This window comes from Dromiciops gliroides, chromosome 6 (assembly GCF_019393635.1).
Source record: "Dromiciops gliroides isolate mDroGli1 chromosome 6, mDroGli1.pri, whole genome shotgun sequence".
In the NCBI taxonomy this organism is placed as follows: domain Eukaryota; kingdom Metazoa; phylum Chordata; class Mammalia; order Microbiotheria; family Microbiotheriidae; genus Dromiciops; species Dromiciops gliroides.
Genome location: NC_057866.1, coordinates 132,529,948 through 132,550,591, shown reverse-complemented (window position 1 = coordinate 132,550,591; position 20,644 = coordinate 132,529,948). Strand labels below are relative to the sequence as shown.

General features: G+C 34.3%; 1 protein-coding gene across 16 annotated transcripts in view; it reads right to left on the bottom strand.

Moving 5' to 3' along the window:
- The window catches only part of ADGRL3 (adhesion G protein-coupled receptor L3), a 971,834-nt gene that overhangs the window by 343,999 nt on the left and 607,191 nt on the right, over positions 1–20,644 (bottom strand). For all 16 annotated transcript variants that reach the window (XM_043972867.1, XM_043972872.1, XM_043972873.1 and 13 more), the window contains exon 6: positions 871–885. In XM_043972867.1, the coding sequence (XP_043828802.1) occupies positions 871–885 (15 nt within the window). The remainder of the gene's footprint in view (positions 1–870; positions 886–20,644) is intronic.

Here is a 20,644-nt window from a genome sequence, read left to right as displayed (position 1 = left end):
CCCAAACTTGACATAGGCATTAGTGATGAGCTCATTAGCAGAAATCACAGGCATACACAAAAGGGAAAAACAAATGTAAGATGATAAGCAGATTATTGTTAGGTTTTGAAATGGAAAATAATTACTAGTAAACCAAAACTTGTATTTTTCCAGAATGAAAAAAGTGGAGTCAGGGGGAGAAATTTGCCACTGAGTTCTTCAAAAGGAAGGAAAAATCTACAAACAGGCTTTTTGTGTATCATTCAAAGCATTTCACCATTGATATTTAACCCTTGAGTTAATTTTTTATTTAATTCTATTAAAATGGTTTGTAATAATTTTTCAGTTTTACTGTTATAAATATGATGGCCTAGAACATCATTTCTAATAGGGTTCTAGGCCTTTATTATATGCAAATCAATAGGCCTTGGTTATAGAATAGATTTATTTTAGTGTGTTTCAAAAAAAATCCTACCTCCTCTTCCCACCAAGAAATAAGCAAGGACAGGGAAAGGATATATGGCAAAACAAAGCTGGGGCAAATAATCTAGCATATATATATAGGCATATAATCATAGGCATGCTTATATATATACATACTAATATAATCACTATCTATCACCAACTATAGAAAGAAGGCAAACACTTTTCTAGCAAATAATGGGAATAAAATAAAACTTCTTTAAAAAAAATTTAGGATAAAGGGATTAAACTGCCTCTAATTAATCTTAATGATCTATTTAGTGAAGTTGAGCAGCAGAGGGACTAAATAAGCTTTCATAAAATAGGTAAAAATTAATGACAAAAATATTTAAACTATATGTTAAACTGTTAAATAACTTAGCCTAAAATAAGTAATATATATATAATTTATGAAAGGTATTTAATTACCTTTTTGTTCCACTTCTATTGGAGAGAGAGAAGTAAAGAGAGAAAGAAGAAAAGAGAATAGATTAATGGTACGGTATTGGCTAGGCACCTTTATCTTTACCTCTTTCAAATTTAAAGGAAATATTAATTTATTTCATATGTAATTCATAGGACATCAATTTGTTAAAAATGCATTGCTTTAATTCAAGCTTGATTTAAAATAAATACATTTTATAATATTTGAATTAAAAACTGAAAAATAAGATAAAATTAATAAAAAATAAGATAGTATAAATGCATCAGTATACCAGACCATAGAAAAGGGATATATAATATTCATAAAAGGAATGCCAATATTTCCATTTGTAAGGGTATCTCAGGTACTGTAACAAAAGGCTTTCCAATAATTGAGCTAGTCCCACTTATCACATAGTGTAGAACACAGGGCTGTTTAAATGAACAGCCTTTCCTATATAATCCATTTCAGAAATTGATCTACTCAGCAGAACCTCTAATTTGAAACTAATTTCCCAGGGCCAAAGAATAGGTTTCTATGACCTAATAGACATTCGAGATAGATACACAGTAAGGCGACATTTAGGCATTAAATGAAAGGAACTGAAAACTCTACTGGAATACCTTTTCTTCCCCTACCCACACTTAGATATCATATGCTATATGGAAAATAATTATTTTCTTTCATAGAAAAAAAATCTGTAATCATTATGTGGGTGTCAACATTGGTATACTCACACTAGTCTAATCGTAGGTATTTACCTTATATAGTATCTTAACATGAAGCATTGAATCGATTCTGAATATCTAGGCCTTATATTTAGATTATTACTATTTAGATACTGTCAACAAGAATTTACTAAGCATTTACTGTGTGCCAAGGACTGTGCTAAGCTCTAGGGATAAAAAGAAAGGGAAGAGGGGCAGCTAGGTGGCGTAGTGGATAAAGCACCGGCCTTGGATTCAGGAGGACCTCAGACACTTGACACTTACTAGCTGTGTGACCCTGGATAAGTCACTTAACCCTCATTGCCCTGACCAAAAAAAACCCAAAAAACAAAAAAACAACCCCCCAAAGAAAGGGAAGAACAATATCTGACCTGAAGGTGCTCACATTCTAATGGGAAAAAAATATATAAATAATTAGGTGTGTACAATTATATACAGAGTGTATGAAAGGTAACCTCAGAGGAGAAAGCACTAACAGCTAGGTTGGTAGTGGTGCAAGGCAAAATGCCTACTAGAGAAATCTGGATTTGAGCTAAGTCTTGAAGAAAACGAAGTATGTTTATATGGGAGAGCATTCCAGTCCTGGGGGCAGCCAGTACACAGGACCCAAGAAAGGATAGCAAATAGACCCATTGTAGTTTGATCATGGATTGTGCAGGAGAGGAAATTATGAGCCCACACTTGAGATGCTTGGAGTCATGTATATTATAATTTTTATCTGAGTGCAAAGGAAGTCAAAGCAAATTGTTGGGAAATAATGATGCAGTTACTGCACCAACTTGATATAAAAAGAATTTTCCTGTTCCTTAAACAAATCCTCTGGTTCCATGAGAACAATGCAGTAAGAATCATAAAACAAATACAACAAATGTAATGACTGGAGTCAAAAGTTAAAATCAAAGCCCTAAGTCATTGAAGAAGAAAACGATTGTGACACAGTAGGTAATTAAAGGTAAGCTGAAGCCCAAAAGAGCACTAAGCAGAACATTTTTTTTTGTTTGTTTTGTTTTTGTTTTGTTTTTTTTGCAGGGCAATGAGGGTTAAGTGACTTGCCCAGGGTCACACAGCTAGTAAGTGTCAAGTGTCTGAGGCCGGATTTGAACTCTGGTCCTCCTGAATCCAGTGCCAGTGCTTTATCTACTGTGCCACCTAGCTGCCCAAGAACATGTATTTTTAAAGAACAATCCTTACAATGTGAGTCAACTACATAGAGGTGAAAGATGTAGGGAGAAGATCTGGCTTTAGGGGGACTTGAACCAAAGGCTTTTTAATGAACCAAAGTGGGTTCATTAAAATAATGGACAATTACATTTGAGCAATTTTATTTTCTCTGCCTTGGCCTAATCTCTCTTTTTTTTTTATTCAGAACTCTTAAGAAGTCCCTTATATTTCTCCATTAAGTATAGAAAGGACTCCTAACCACAAACAAATGATCATATACCTTGAAAGGTATACGATTGTACCTTGAAAAGATCTGTCCATAACATCATAATAGTTATGACTCTTTAGATGCCTTCTGAGTCACTAATCATATCAATTCCTCAGTGTCATGTTTAATGTTATTTCAAGAGCTCTTCCTGATAGCCTAGACTACCATAATTTATCTCTGCCAACAATCTTCCTGGAGCACCCACAGTGTGCAATGGACCAATTGTATGTTTCCATATTTCTCAGTCAAAAGCTTAAATTAAACAGGTGCACTATGTTGTCTTGACCACAGTTAGACTTGAGCTTATCCAAACTCTGCTATTGCTGGAAGGAGTGGTAGAGCTGTTGGTCCTCTCCTGATATCTATCACCTTACAAAAGTCTTAACACAGCTTAAACCTCACCCGTTACTCAAAGCTGTCACTGAAGGGATAAGAGCTAGGATGGCAGTTTCTCAGGTGTTACATTCACAGGGGAATGGACTGAGGCCAGCCAGTATCTTGAATTAAATCTGGAAATGAAGAATACCTCTGTAGCCTGCTAGGAATACAAGGGATAGTCAAAATACAGGAAAAAACACTAATGTGCAACATGCACATTTTTATAATGTTTAGTATGCAAAACCAAGGGAGTAAGTTACACAATGACTGCAATAATGTGAATGAAAACACACTGAAAGACATCAAAATTCTTATCATTGCAGTAACCAATGATAACTCTAGAACACTGATGGTGAAACATGCCTTGTGTCTTTTCCAGAAAGATGGTGGACTGTGAGTGTAGAATAAGTCGTGCACTGTCACACCTGGCCAATATGTTCTTGTTTTTTAATTTCTTTGTTTATTTGATTTTTGCTTAACTCTACTTCTAGTTACAAAGGAGCATTTTATTGGGGGCGCAAGTGAATAATCTGGGAGTGGCAATAATTTAAAAAGAACATCAATAAAGCTTTTTTTTTTTAATTTCCATTCCCTGTGTTGTCTACCATAAACAATAAAGCCTTCATTATGACACATGGGGCTTATCCTCAAGATAAATACCTACATGTCATAAGGAGCAAAAATTCTTGTCATTATATCTGTGCATTTATAATCAGTAACCTTAAAACATTCCCTTGTTTCAAATTCTTCTACAGATGTTTCAGTCTATGCAACTTTTCCAGCTTTACTAGTTCTGATAAAAGTTATTTAAATTCTTTTTTTTTTTTTGGTAGGGCAATGAGGGTTAAGTGACTTGCTCAGGGTCACACAGCTAGTAAGTGTCAAGTGTTTGAGGCTGGATTTGAACTTGGGTCCTTCTGAATCCTGGGCCAGTGCTTTATCTACTGCTGCACCTAGCTGCCCCAGTTATTTAAATTCTAAACTTCACACATAGGAACACAACCTTCTTTTTAAAAATGAATCTCCTAGGGGCAGCTGGGTGGCACAGTGGATAGAGTACTGGCCCTGGATTCAGGAGGACCTGAGTTCAAATCCGGCCTTAGACACTTGACACTTACTAGCTGTGTAACCCTGGGCAAGTCACTTAACCGCAATTGCCTCACCAAAAAAGCAAAAAACAAAACCCAAATGAATCTCCTAGACTATTAAACTTGAAATTAATGTACTGATCAACATGAATTTGTTAAGCACTTATTCTATAAACAAGCACTATGCTTGGTAGTAAGGTTACAAAGACAAAAGTGAAATAGTCCCTACCCTCAAGGAACATACAATTTAATGGAAGGAGACATATAGACAGAGATGTGTTAATAAATCTTTAAGAACTGGCTCTCTAAAATAAAGCATGGCACACTTTTAAGTTTAATGTGCGATATTCATATTTTTCATCACTTTCTTATGTCTAGACAATGAATAAAACAATCAATCATGTTCTGATTTGCAACATTTGATGATTTCTGAGATGTAAATGTTCACACTGAAATTTTAAAACTTGGCTATATTAAGATAATATGAGCTTACTCTTACGTACTCTACTACGTAGGAATATACAAAATTGATATAAGAAAATCCCTTCATCTCATTGTATATGTGTATGTATGCAATGGTGTGGTAAAAGAGAATAGTCTTCCTGTTCTCAAGAAATATTGATTGAAAGAGTATAAGTAGGTAATACAAAAAAATACCAATATTTTACTGATCCTCACTTTGGAAAACCATCTTGCATCTTTAGGATATTTTTCACTTTTTCAAAATATTTTCACTTATATATTATTTCATTTATGATTCTAATTATAATTTACATTAATGTCACTGGTCTTGGTCTTAATTGATGGAACATAGACAAATGTATAATTCAAGAGAGGCTTGTCATTATAATAGCTCTTGGTTAATCAGGATTAAGCTTTATTAGTCATCTCTGCTTTGGGGAACACTGCACTGGTCTTGTCCATCTTACGACTAGCTATAGCCCATTCATCTCATTATTGGTTGTTTTCAAAGCCAAAGTGAACTGATCCAATAATTCTAAATCACAACACCCATAAACAGCAATCCTGAGTTAGGGCAAGGGGAGTGAGAGGGAAAGCAAAGCATATATGCTATATCTCTGACAAACTTTCTAATATTTAAGATGTGTCAAGGTTGCTGCCTATCAGGTTACACTAATATTATTGATAAATATTACTGATTTATTAAGGCTTTAAAACTGAGGCCTTAAAAATTAAACTGACTTTGTATAGCTAGAATCACATGTTCAACATGTATATATATATATATATATATATATATATATATATATATATATATATATATATATATATTTGCAGGGCAATGAGGGTTAAGTGACTTGCCCAGGGTCACACAGCTAGTGCCAAGTGTCTGAGGCTGGATTTGAACTCAGCTCCTCCTGAACCCAGGGCTGGTGCTTTATTCACTGCACCACCTAGCTGCTCCTCAACATATGTTTTAAATTATCCACCAAGGTGATGTTAATTAAGAGGTGGAGGCAGTTTGGCATGGAAGAAAGAACCACAAGACCTACATTCAAAATTCACCTGTGATACCCATTCCCAAAATAACCTTGATGAAATCACCAAATCTACCCAAATCTCAATTTCCTCATCTGTAAAATGAGGAACTAGTTAAATTAATTGACCTGGAATGTCCTTTTCCACTTTGATTCTATTTCTCTATATCCACAGCAATACATGTCCTTATGTTTCTCCAGTCTTGATGACATATGCTAGCTACTGTATTAATAAGTATTGACTGATTAAATCTGGGCTTTCTATTCATACACTGCTAGTTATATGACCTTGGGCAAATCACTTAATCTCTGTTTGCTTCAGTTTCTTTATAACCTAGGAAAATGTAGTACCTACCTCGAAGTTTTGTTAAGAGGATCAAATGAGATAATATTTGTAAAGTATTTAGCATAGTGCCTGGCACAAACTAAGTTCTGTATAAATGTTTATTACCTTCTCTTGCCCTGACTTTTCCCTTCTTCTTGTATAGAGAATAAAGAGATTGGAGCACGGAAGTGAGAAGGAGTGGGAAGATCCATTTTCTCTTTAATTCTTGAATCTTCATAAAATGGATATTATCCATAGGATATGTTATTGTTTGTAGAAATAAGATGTCATTAGTTCTACCCAAGTCCCCCTCATATGCATTATTTTGAATTGCATTCTTTAATTATAAAATGCATGGTTCAGAGAATACATGCATGTCTTGCCAAGGTTTTTCAAATTGCATTGCAAATTACAGAGAGTTTTAACTGCCAAAAATACCTTTTTGTTCATTAAGTGAAACTTGGAAAACTTTTTCTTTAATGAAGCTAATATGGCTTTAGAAACTTCCTCAACCAAATTTCAAGAAATATAGCAAACATATTCTGCAACAACATAAAAGTCATAAAAATTCAAATATAATGATAAATCAGTATCAGACATATTCTTTCTCTTTCTCTCTCTCTCTCTCACAAATATGCACACACACACACACACACACACACTTCATTTCCATTCAAACATTTATGGATACGAGTTTACTTAATTCTTGATTACTGGTAAAATGATGAGAAAGAGTGATTTAGATCATATAAAATATGAAATCAATCAGAAATCTTTTATTAAGAATGAATTTAGGGGCGGCTAGGTGGCGCAGTGGATAGAGCACCGGCCCTGGAGTCAGGAGTACCTGAGTTCAAATCCGGCCTCAGACACTCAACACTTATTAGCTGTGTGACCCTGGGCAAGTCACTTAACCCCAATTGCCTCACTAAAAAAACAAAACAAAACAAAACAAAAAAGAATGAATATATACAGCTTACATATGTATAGCCTTATATACAAACAGTCATCCAGGTATATAAGTCCAATACAAATGGCCTGAGGAATTCTCTTTTTTTTTTTTTCTCAGTTTATGTCACCTAAGTTTTCTTGGGTTTTTATCCCCCTCACTACTGTAGACCCTTTTGTTGCCAGGGAATCCATTGTCCACACTTCTTTTATACTAGTATTTATTCTCTTTTAGGACAGGGATTATGCCTTATTTACTTTTCCTTTTGTATCTTTCTCCTAATATCTAATTAGCACATTGCAAAAAAGGACTACCTAAGCAAAACTTTGTTGAATGAATATAAGTACATATGTTCCTAATGTTTCCGGTTAATGTCAAGGACAATTACATTTCTCTACAACAACTTTTGGGACCCTTTGTAGGGACAGACCACAGGGCCTGATGGGAAATAGGTTTGGATTTGTATGGCAATTATGGTAAAATCTAAAATTTTAAAATGGATCCTTCCACTAAATGTGTGTTTATAAATAGGTTTTAGGCAAGCAAGCCTATTCCCCAGAACTTAGCACAGTGCCTTGCACATGGTAGATACTTAATAAATGTTAATTGATTTTGGTACATTAAAGATAATCCTTTTGATAAATAAAATATCTTAGAAAAATCAGGAATTGTTCACACCAATTCCTCATTTGGTTAATGACTCAAGCCTAAATCACTTGCTATTGTGAATATTCTAACATCATACATACATGTCAAGTTGATAAATTTTAAAAATTGGATTTTCACAGAATTAAACTATGTAGCTATTTTTGGTAATCTTCACTCAAAGTCTGGTTATTTTGAGATTGTGCCAAGAGTGAGAGGCCAATTTGAATTACCAACCTATTTTTACCCAAATATAACTTTGGTATTTAGCTGTAAGAGAACTCAGTGTATGGAGGGAAAGAAACAAAAACAAATTATACCTTTGGAAAAAAAATACCATCTTTAAGTGATCTTAACTAGATCATAACAGGAGCTAAATTAAAGCACTAGTTGTACAAAAGAAAAAAATGTTCAACTAGATAAATGAAAATAAGCAATCACATTAAATCAATTAACAATTATTTATTGAGTGCTACAAAATGCTTTGTACTATGCCTAGGTACTATGGGAGTTAAAGAAGAAGCATAAAAAATATGTAGTCCTTGTTTTCAATACAGTGAGGGAGAGATTTGTTTAAGTGAAATGAAAAAGAACAAGATAATGTAGCCAGTCTCTAATTTATTTTCTTTTTGAAAAGCTCTAAATTTTATTTTACCATCGAGATATTATAAATTGACATTAGATTTCCATCATGGCTGTTTATTAATTAAATCAAATATTTAAATTAAATTAAATTAAAATAATAAACAATTATTGTGATGCAAATTTGCAACACATAAATAGTGCTATCTCTGAAATTCATTCATAGTAAATTGTAAATTGGATGGGGATTAGACTCATGAATTCACTGATATAGGGAACTGCCAATAAAGAAACTCACTCCCCTAATGGAAAACAGCACCTTATTTGAACTTAATGTCTTATGGAGATTCTTGAGACACTAAGATAAGTGACTTGCTTGGGGGTCACATAATGTATGTATCAGAGGTATGATGTACCAATGATTAATGTTTTTAAAAGTAAATTATTGGTTTCAACAATTGAAAGTTATTCTAGGGTCATATGACAACCTGCCTTTCCCTTCACCTAGTGTCTTCCCCTGTGTCTCTTTACTAACAATTCTTTCAATGACATGTCATTTATTCTGTCTTTGAGGAGGCACAAACCCTACCCTCACATGAGCCTCTGCCTCCTCCTTAGTCCAGTTCCCTATTCCTTCAAGGCAGAAGCCTCAGGGACTGTCAAAAGTGATTCAAGGTGGTTATAGAGGGAGGTTCTTTTTCAGTTTTTACAAGTCCAAGCCTGACAGGACTCCTAGGTAGCTTGTTTACCTTTCATACCCACATGTTGTTGTGGGAACATGAAGGAAATGGTATGAAAATGACAGACCCAGCTTCTTTCCCTACTGTTCCAGTTCATGGACTCCATTTCTCAGTCAGTGTTTCCAAAAGCACTGATTCTGCAAGGGTGCATGTTGATAAGTGGTGCTTCCTATTTCCTGGAGCTCTACTCTGTTCTCCAGAAATTTTAAAAACAAAGCTTGCAGGATAGCCTTTAAGGAGTTTCACTCATTTCCTCCATGTAGATGGAGGATGGAATAGCACAGAAAGAGGAACCAAGGTTGAAAAAAATCTCTTACATTACAATATTGCCTGTGGTTGACCATATTGATTTTCAATTTGCAACACACATACATGCAAACAAGCTGTTCATCCCCCAAGTTTAACAATCCTATGGTACAAGAAAAGGGTACTGTGGAATGTTCAGGGGTTGCCTGACCTTGTCTTTTTGAGTTGCCATATTTTCCAGAAACACTGGACCCAGAGTATGCAGGAGGTCCTCAATATATCAAGAACAAAGGCTCCTGTGAGCTGAAATCATTTGTTCTTTGTAGGCCAAGCTGGACTCCCTGTGTGTCCTTGGGAGTCAAGACATTGCCAAGGGATAGCTAGGTGGCTCAGTGGATAGAGCAACGGCCCTGGAGTCAGGAGTACCTGAGTTCAAATCCAGCTTCAGACACTTAACACTTACTAGCTGTGTGACCCTGGGCAAGTCACTTAACCCCAATTGCCTCACTAAAAAAAAAAAAAAAAGACATTGCCAGTCAGACTTCGCTAGGCTGAGAAACTGCTTGTGCAGCTGATACCCTGGCATATAAACAGACCACCATATCTTCATGTCCTAGCAGTTCCCAAGAGAAAAGAATACTATTTTTGCCATCTTAATTATTATTCATGATTTCCCCTCCCCTGCCACTCCCATTTAGGTGGAGATTTCTGTTTCTCCTCTCTTTGTCTGAATATCATAAATATGCAAGCTCTTGTTTGAATTGTAAACTCTTTCTCCTAGCTTAAGGTTCCACATTCATGTTCTTTCTTTTGTGATAAATCTAGTTGCAATTCAATGTCTCATGGACTTGTGATCTTGTTTTTTGTTAAGGGGCAACAATATTTTTTGCACTATTCATTATACATGAACAAATATTTACTTTGAAAAAAAGGTCCTATACTTGGTGTAGTACAAATCATTGGAAAGCTGTATGATTTCAACTATATGTTATTGAGTGCCATATATAGTGTGTGCCTTGTGTATATATGTGTGGTTATGTATAACTTAATATGCATTTAATTTATTTATATATTTGTATAAGTATATATAATATTAAATGATATAATAATTTGAATTGTTTATATATGTGTGGGTATATGTATATATTAAAACATTATATTATATAATAAAATTTATTATATAATATTAATATAAAGTAATTAATATATCAAAGCACATTAATGGCATTTTATATGTATTATATAATGTACTATATTGTATTTAATAAACACACATACATGTAAATACATATGTGCATATATTAGGTATATATACACACATGCCTCATACATTTATACTGATAGAGGATTACTACTAGCTAGATACTCAAAGTGGTAGAGAGATTTAGTAGAATGGAAATGATCAGAAGGTTCATGGAGGAAGTAAGAGTAATCTAAGTCTAGAAGAACTAAGAGAATTTGAAGAGTGTAAACATGGGTGGGAGGGCACTATAAAGTATGGAATTGACTTCTTATAGGTGTTGGCCTTCATAAAGTAGGAGACTGGATTGAAATAAACAACTTCAATCTCTTCCAGTTGTAAAATTCCAAGAACAGATTACCAGTGCAGATATGAAGCTTTATGAAGAAAAACAAAATAAATTAAAAGGGCAAAACTACACATGTGCGCGTACACACACACACACACACGCATGTACACACACACAAATCATACCCCTTAACTGACAAATGTACCTGAGATTTCACTATACAGCAGAAATAACATTTATGAAATTCTTCTTTTGGTCTTGCTAATTCTTATTATTCAAATATAAATCCTTTCCATTTCTTCCATTTTACATTTAACAAAATAATTTAACACTTATGTGGAGAAAAGCTTCCTCTCCATGATGCTCATTAAGATTTTAATATATTGCCTATCAAAAAACCTGACAGACATCTGTCTCTTTTGGCAAATGAAGTGCTAATCCTTTATTTAATAAGAGACAAAAGTAATCTCTGAGTCTCAGTTTTTAAATTATGTTGTTCAAATAATTCCCATGCATCAGTGAATAAAAGTGCTGTTCAAGCACCTTGTATTACAATGGCTTCATATGATGTGTTTCCAAAATTATCACCTCTTAATGAATTTCACATTGGAGTGTGTAGACTGAAAATGTCAATAATTCATAAATGCTTTCATCAACCACATTCTAAGCTAAGCAATTAAATTCAATATATACAGGTATTATAAAAACTAAGGCTAGCTTTTTATGAGTAATTTATATTATCTTTCCATTCATTTGATATATTTGTAAAAAACCTTCCAAACTGTTCATTAGGTTTTCTTGAGGAAATTGCTATTAGTCTACTCTTTTTTAGAATCTCTTTATAACTTAGTGGAAAATATTAATTTTTTTTTTGTGAGGCAATTGGGGTTAAGTGACTTGCTCAGGGTCACACAGCTAGTAAATGTTAAGTGTCTGAGGCCAGATTTGAACTCAGGTCCTCCTGACTCCAGAGCTGGTGCTCTATCCACTGCTCTACCTAGCTGCCCCGAAAATATTAATTTTTAAGTTATTACTAGTAACTCTTAAAGAAAACATTATACTTGACTTTTCAATGATGTTCTTTTGCCCCCACCCTCATCATAATTGGTCAGTCCTATGTAGTAGCAGGATGGTATTTAGTAGTATGAATTGAAAATGGTATAAGATAATAGTATATATATATATATATATATGCTTTATGTATATATGTAGCAAAATTGTACACATTCACTTAGAAATTATTGGCTTTTTTAATTTTAAAGGAACCTAAAAGAAAGGACTGAAGAATGAAAAAATAGTAATGATGGGAAAATAAGTAAGGAGGAAAACAGGTACATTTATCTAACCATAATATAATTTTCCTTTGGATGATGTATCTACTGACACATAAGGAATAGCCTCTCCCTGCCCCATTATTTTCCATTTCTAGAGTCTATGCATCCTTCTATTCTGTATATGCAACAAAACCATCAATACATATCAATGTTCATATACACAGTAAATACATTATGCTTATGATTAATGGCAGGCTCAGAGCATTTTAGAGGTGGGAGAGAAGTTAGAAAGCATCTAGTACAGGGATTCTTAATCTCTGGCTCCTGGATAAGATGTCAAGGGACCTGTATGTACACTTGGATGAAAAAAAAAAACAACACAACAACCCAGCACATCTTTACTTTCACTAACCTCAAAGTGAAACAGCTTTACCTTCGATTATGAATGTAGGCAATGAAACGTTATTCTGAACAGGGATTACTAAGCTTCACTAAACTGTCAAAAAAGTCTATGATATAAACTTAAGAACCTCTCATCTAGCACAACCTCTCATTTTATGGATGAAAAAACCAGGACTATGAGACTTCAGTTACAAACCTAGATGAAAGAACAAAAAGAGGTCAAGTCTCTGAGTAACTGTCTAAATTCTTCGTAAAATTAATAATGATGATGGTACCTTATCCATATATCATTTAATATATTTCAGCATGCTTTAATTATGTTATCTCATGCCTCCCAGTGATAAACAAGGTAGGTATTATGATCTCAATTTTATAGATGGGGAAACAGGGTTAGTAAAATTAAATGAAATGTACAAAATCAGAGACTTGGTGGTGGAGTAGGGACTAGAAAAAATCAGATGAAAACTTTCTATTCAAGTACAATTTACATTGTATCATTTGATGATTATCACCTAAAACAAAATATTTTAAATATCAAATATTCCAGGGAAGGGGAGTATGCAGATTACAACAACAAACAACAGTGAAAACAAAAGCTCTATTTTCTCCTGAAGCTTCTCCTAGAGTTGTTCTGATGCTGTGATCATATTCATTTTAATGTTCTTATTATCTCAGGTACAAGAAATCATACAGGTGGGGTAGGTGAGGTGATTAATAAAAACACTGATTATTTTCAGTATGTGTGCGTATGAGAGAGAGAGACAGAGAGACTGAGAGAGACAGGGAGAGAGGGAAAGGGAGACAGAGAGAATTATATTTATTAAGTAGCATCCTTTCAAATGTTCCTTACAATCTGGAACGAGAAACACTAACCAAGCAGTCAAAAGTATGTCTTGCCATTAGAGTTTAACAGATCATTTAACACACAATTCTGATTTATAGACAGTGAAAATGACATATATAATTCTCCAGGCTACTTAAATAAGCAATACAAATGTAATGCTTGATTGGGGGAAGAAAATACATGAATATAAAAATGCAAATTTATTTTTAAAAAAAGCAATCCTATCATTTCATCCTGGTCCTGACACTTGACTCCCTCTCTAGCTTTGATTAAGATTCTTGCTCTTTCAGCTCTCCATCTGTGAAAGCCGAGTAATAATACTATTCACAGAATATAGACAAAGGATCGTAGAGTTTAGAGTTGCAGGGGTCCTTCTAGGTGCTCTTTTCCAAAACCATCCTTTACAGTTAAGTAGACAGAGGCCCTCAGAGGTTAAATGATTTGGAGGAGGTCACATAAGTCACAGAGCCAATATTCAAACCCAGGTTTCCTGACAAGTCCTTGCTCTAATTTTCATGACCTTCCCACAATACCTACTTTTCTTTCTAACCTCATCACCACAACAATACAGAAACTTCCTACTACATTAATCAAACCTGTTCAGATCATTACCCCTCAAACATACTATATACCTTCCCAATTTGGTTTTTTGAGCACAGTGCCAGGCACATAATAAATGCTTACTGACTTCTAGTCTTTTTGCCTGGAATTCCTCACTTTCCTTTACCCTTTGTCCTTTAGAGCTTCCTTCTCTATAACTTTGTCCAATCACTTCAGTAAACAGTAAACTCCTGATCCATTGAAAGTCTATGCGAACAGCTAGGTGGCACAGTAGATAAAGCACTGGCACTGGATTCAGGAGGACCAGAGTTCAAATCCGGCCTCAGACACTTGACACTTACTAGCTGTGTGACCCTGGGCAAGTCACTTAACCTTCATTGCCCTGGAAAAAAAAGAAAGACTGGCATTTATAACACAGACACCTGTGATAGCATATCCTATGTCATAAAAAAAACAACCAAACTTGTACAATAACTTGTTCTTTTCTGGTTTTGTTTTGTTTTTAATAGTATTCTATTTTTCCCCAATTACATGTCAAAACAATTTTTAGCATTCATTTTTATAAGAGTTTGAATTCCAAAGTTTTCTCCATCCCTCCCCCCTTCTGAAAATGGAAGACAATTTTATATAGGTTATACATATACTATCATGTAAAACATATTTCCATGTTAGTCACAGTTTTGAAAGAAGAAACAGATCAAAAGTAGAAAAAACATGAAAAAGAATAAAGTAATTAAAAATATGCTTCGATATGCATTCCAAGTCCATCAGTTCTTTATCTGGATACAGTTAGCATTTTCCTTTGTGAGTCCTTTGTATTTGTCATGGATCATTGTGTTGCTGAGAAGAGCTGAGTAATTCATAGCTGATCATCACACAATGTTGCAGATTGATACCATGTGCAATGTTTTCTGGTTCTGCTCATTTCACTTTGTATTAGTTCATACAAATCTTTCCAGGTTTTTCTGACATCTGTCTATCATTTCTTATTCATAATAGCATTCCATTACACTAGCACCACAGCTTGTTCAGCCATCCTCCAATTGATAGGTATTCCCTCAATTTCCAATATTTTGCTACCATGAAAAGGGCTGCTATAAATATTTTTGGACATGTTGGTCCTTTTTCCTTTTAAATGATCTCTTTGAGATATAGACCTAGTAGAGGTATTTTTGGATCACAGGGCATGCACAGTTTGGTTGCTCTTTGGGCAATTTCAAATTGCTCTCTAGAATGATTGGATCAGTTCACAACTCCATCAACAATGCATTAGTGTCCCAATTTCCCCATATTCTCTCCAACATTTGTCATTTTCCTTTTTTGTCATATTAGCCAATCTGATAAGTGAGAGGTGGTACCTCAGAATTATTTTAATTTGCATTTCTCTAATCAAAAATAGCACAATAACTTGTTCAGCAAATTTTATGATGATATTAGTTACCTTTTCTATAGTTATGCTATTTCCATAGGAATAAGTAGTCATAAAAGTTTTCAATTGGAACATACCTTAGAGATTAACCATGAAAAATCTTCATTTCACAGAAAAGGAACCTGAAGTCTTGAAGCAATAAATGAAAGGCCTAAGATCACACAGTTAATCAGAAGTAAAATTGGAACTCAAACCCAAATCCCTTGACTCTTTGTTTAAACACTTTGGTTTCAAGTTGAAATAAAATGTCAATGAACTAGAAAGAACATTGGGGTTTGGTTTACAAAACAATAATAATATGTCATATTACAATTTGTTTACTTGAAACAGTACTGTAATAGCTATTTTCCCTCCATCTTGGGTATCTTCTCGATTGAAACAGTCACTTTCTTTTGTACCAAATTTTGGTCATTAGTTCAGTTGGATGGCACATGATGTTAATGAGACCATAGTAAGAATACTGCCATTTTATGACTTGCTCTTTTCCAAAGCTACCAAGTACAACCCTATCTAGGCATTTCATAGCAACATTCCATTGTTCATGGATAACCATGCATGGACTTGAGCACTGGACTTGTATTCTGGAAGATCTGAATTTGAATACTAATTCAGAAACTTACTAACTGTATGACCAATGGTAAGTCCCTTAACTTCTCTCTAGTCTCCGTTTCCTTATCAGTAAAATGGGGATAGTAACAAAGTATGCCTGGATCTAGACAAATCTAGCTCTTTTACTAGAAATTTAATCCAAAGTTGTTATACTACTGCTGATGTACTAGAGGCTGAGATTAGAGACTCTATAAACAAAAGTTCTCAGATAATTATTTAGCCAAAATTCTCTGAAGTACCTTTGAGGATCATGATTGAATGTACTCCTTTGGTTTTCAAAGAAAATGCTTGAGTTGTATTTTAAATAAGGAAATACTTTAAGGTTAATATAAACTTTTTAACTCTTCATAACAAAGATATAGGACAGACCATTACTAAAAGTTACCCTTTAAATACTATAATTCCTATAAAAGAGAAAGTTATGGAATACTGCCTTGATATCTTTTAACTCCACAGGAGAATGAGAAAAGATTCATGTATAGAAATGCTTGAAATGTTTTCCCAATCTAAACACATTGGTGGTTTTGCAATATAAATGTTAGGGGAAAAAACCCCTAATAACCCAGGGTCTTGATGCCTACCAGAAAAATCATACACAGCTTATGAAATGGAGAGGGTGAAGGAGAATGGCATGTTGGGTTTCACAGACAGATGCTTACTAAATGCATACAGATGCATCTTAACTCACACTTCTTCCTGAAACATTAGTCCATCTGGTTTACAGAACAGATTGAAGAGTGGTTCCACATTAGCCCAGAGTGAATATTTCCTTTACTGTGACTACTGTATGAAGGGAGGGTGTGTTGGTGAGGTGGGGGTTGGGGGGAATGAAGAGAAGTGAAGCATGAGAATTTTCTTGTTAAGTGAGTCAATGTAAATTCATAAGCTAGGAAACAGCAAAATGTGGTATAAAATAGTGCAGTGAGTGAAGGGTTTTTCTTTTTTGGACTTTTTGCTTTTATTTAAGGGGAGTAGAGGGGGACAGACACAATTTCCTCTGAGATGCTAAAACTGATATCTTAATATCATATCTAAGTTAAGTTTATGTGTTTGGAGGTATCAGCACTATTTTACACATTCTCTCCCTTGGCTTAGTCAACGATATATTATCTATTTGAAGTCAGGGCCATTAAACTCTTGCAACGTATTTACTGCACTATACATATTATTGGTACTGTCAGTGAATGGTGCCCTCTTTCTGTTTTATAGCTAATGTAGCATTTCTATGTGGCATCAATAGATTAAAACATTTACTACTGGAAAAGTATGTGAAAATGGAGCAAACTCATTTTGCTATGAGCTAACTCAATAAATCTGTCTAGTTTAGTGATATTCCTTTCATTTAAAAGCAGAACATATTTATCTTGCTAACTTCAAGAAGGCAAAGCTGAAAGGTTTTCTTTCTTTTCATTTCCCCCTTATTCTTTCTCTTTCTTTTTCTCCAGTGACACTATGATACCAATAATAAGAAACAGAAATGAATCACAACAGCTACCAAATTTCTGATTTGTTTATGGCACATATTTTGAAGGGACTAATCAAAGGTTCCACTAAAACTTTAGTTCTTTCATTTGGCTCTTTTGTAATGCTACTATATAAATGTGAATCTAGGTAAATATATATAGGCTAGAAATAGTTCTTTTCCATTTCTCTACTCTGCTTTCTTTCTATAAATTATATTGGTAGATTTATGATGTCATAAATATAAGCAGTGCTTGCATCAATATGGACACAAATTTCTCCAAAGGCTACTTGTTCTGTCATTTTTTCCATAAGGACTTTGCCCTGGTTCTTTTTACTATATTGGGGTTACTAATGTTAATATTTTGACTACTGATTGTTCTCTCATTTTTATGAAATAATCCCCCCAAAAGTATCTTTAATCAGTTTATAATTGTTTTATGCTAGATAAATAAAATAAAAAGGCTAGTTAATCCAGTAAATCTGTCAAATAAAAAGGATAAACTTTAGAAAGTGATTTCACCAAAAGAAAAAAAAAAGGTAAAGTTGGATAAAAAGAATCAACTTTTGGTTTGTTAGTGGTTAAGGCTGACGAGTAGATTTATACATTATGAAAGAAAAGGCTCTATCCTCCAGTTTCCTCCTCTCTAGTTCCCCAGAAGCAGTAATGTTATGATATGTGAAATACATAATCCAGGAGCCATCTGACCAGTTGGCTTGGCAGGCAGCCCTGTCAGTTGATGCTTATGGCTAATCAAACCTTCTTTATCCTGGCACATATCCCTTTAGTACAATGTCTTTTCTTCAGGGTATGATGGCACAGCAGTAGGATAAGGGTGAAATTTAAAAAAAATAAAATTATTCTCAGTTTATAATATGAGGTAGATTTATAATCATTCAATCTTATGCCAAAGGCTATAAAATCACTATGCTATGCCTTGCTAAGCTCCTTTAATGAATACAGAAACCAGGGCTATTAGAAAATTCTCAGGACTTCTATTAAGGAGAGTTTGATTTTACCTCCAAAAAAAAAAAACCCTGTATTTAAAGAGCTTGGACTTATTTTCTTTCTTATATCAATTTTCTCACATAATTTTTCTCCTTACGTAAGAAAGATAGGGCAAGGTGGTTAGAAAGTTTACTGTCACTGTCTTACTTTTAGTTCCTTAAAGGAAACAGACCTAGAGTTGATTTTTTTTTTAAGCATGTTAGTCTTTTAGAAGTACACATATGAATTCATGCTAGAAAACCTTTGCTGTAGTCAGGTCAGTCCCTCCTATTTCCCTCTAATGTTATCTGCTTGTTCTGCTATCTCTCTGTTCCTACTCATGCTAGTCTTCCATTTGTCAATATCAGGAGTATTTCCCCCATGAAGTCTTTCTCAATTACTCCAGCCTGCATTATGCTTTCCCCTAAATGAGTTCTTCTAGCATTGAGTCTAGAAAATGCAACACAATCCTGAATTAAAAGTTATATTTCACTCTTTGGGAATCAGCATGAAAGTTACTCATCCGCTGATAGGTAACTGTCATGGAATTCAACTTGAGTGTAGTCCTATATCTGATATCCAATGCTTACAAGATAATTTAACCTTTTATAATCTACACTGTGGAAATGTGGCATTTCTTTATTGGTAGAGGAAGTTTTCTCACTAAATGTTCTACATCAATGAAATAATGGGTTGGCTGCTCTTTTCTCCAGAGCCCTTTCAGTGCCATTGCTGGATTAAAAGCTAATGTATAGTCACCTTATTCCTATCCCAAGTGTAGGGAAAACTCACTAGGGTTTACTTATAAATTAGAAGCTTTAGTACCAGTTTTGGGGCATTAAGCATTTATTAAAGCATACCATATATTAATAAAGAGAGAACATGTGGAGTTCAAAAAGTTAAGAAACCTATTTACCCTAGAGGAAAGATAACAGTCCAGCTTGTCCTTCTTTTTCTAAGAGTCCTCTGCCAGCAAGAGCTTGTTCTAGAGACAAAGTGACTCAGGATCCTTCTTCTGCATCCAGAGTAGAGGCAGTCCTTCCACCCTGCTTCAAGCTAATTGGCTAGCATCACCCAAATTCATTGGTTGGTTCACTGGACTTAAGGGTGGTACCATGTTGAGGTCAGAGTCCACAGTCTCTGAGAACACAACCTTTCCAGAGTTAGGTAGGTGTGGTTTCAACTGAATTAACTTTAAGTACCTTAATCAGCAAAGTCAGTCAATCTCCAAACAATCTGGGGCCTTTGGGCATTGGCAAAGCCCATTATTTTCTTACAGACACCCTGTGCTTTGTTAAAAACATAGTTTCCTTAAATGAAGCAATAACATTACAGATACTTATGACTAACAATGCAAAGAAAAGAGAAAAAAGAAATTGAGCAAGCATTGATAAAAACTAAAGGGGGCATCCCCTTTAGTATCCCTTTAGTAGGTGGATATTACAGATAAAATGGGCATCGGCAAAGCCCATTATTTTTTTACAATTCAATAATCATTTCATATATTTTGGTCTGGTTTATTTTCATAGTTGATCTATTTAAAGGCAAGGAGTATGTAATATATTTCTTTACTTGCCCACAGTGAGTGTAAGTCAACCAATCCATCAACATATCTTTAAATTGGCACACAATAATCACTTGATAAATAGTTGTTGAACTGAATACGAAATTGAATAGTAAGTGCTCTCAAATATTTATTGAATGAATTGATAAACACTAAAAATATCAAGGTAATACTTATTTCATTCTTATATACATAATAATGCCCATACTATCATTTTTAGCTTCTGCTTTCCAATGTAACATTTTGCCTTCTCTCTGTGTCTTTGTCTGTTTCTTTCTCTCCCCCTACCTAAACTTGAGCCATTCTGTTACTATAACATCATGATTCCAACAGTGCAATAACCTTTATAGTAATATAAAACCGAGTATGAAAAGTTCAAGAATGAAGAGGTGGAAAGGGAAGTCTAAAATGCATACATTCTAGAGAACTACTGTAGACATTTCTTTGAAAGCCTTAGAAAGGGGAAAATGGGGCTTATCACAGCTGATGTCTTCTGTTCTCATGTGAAA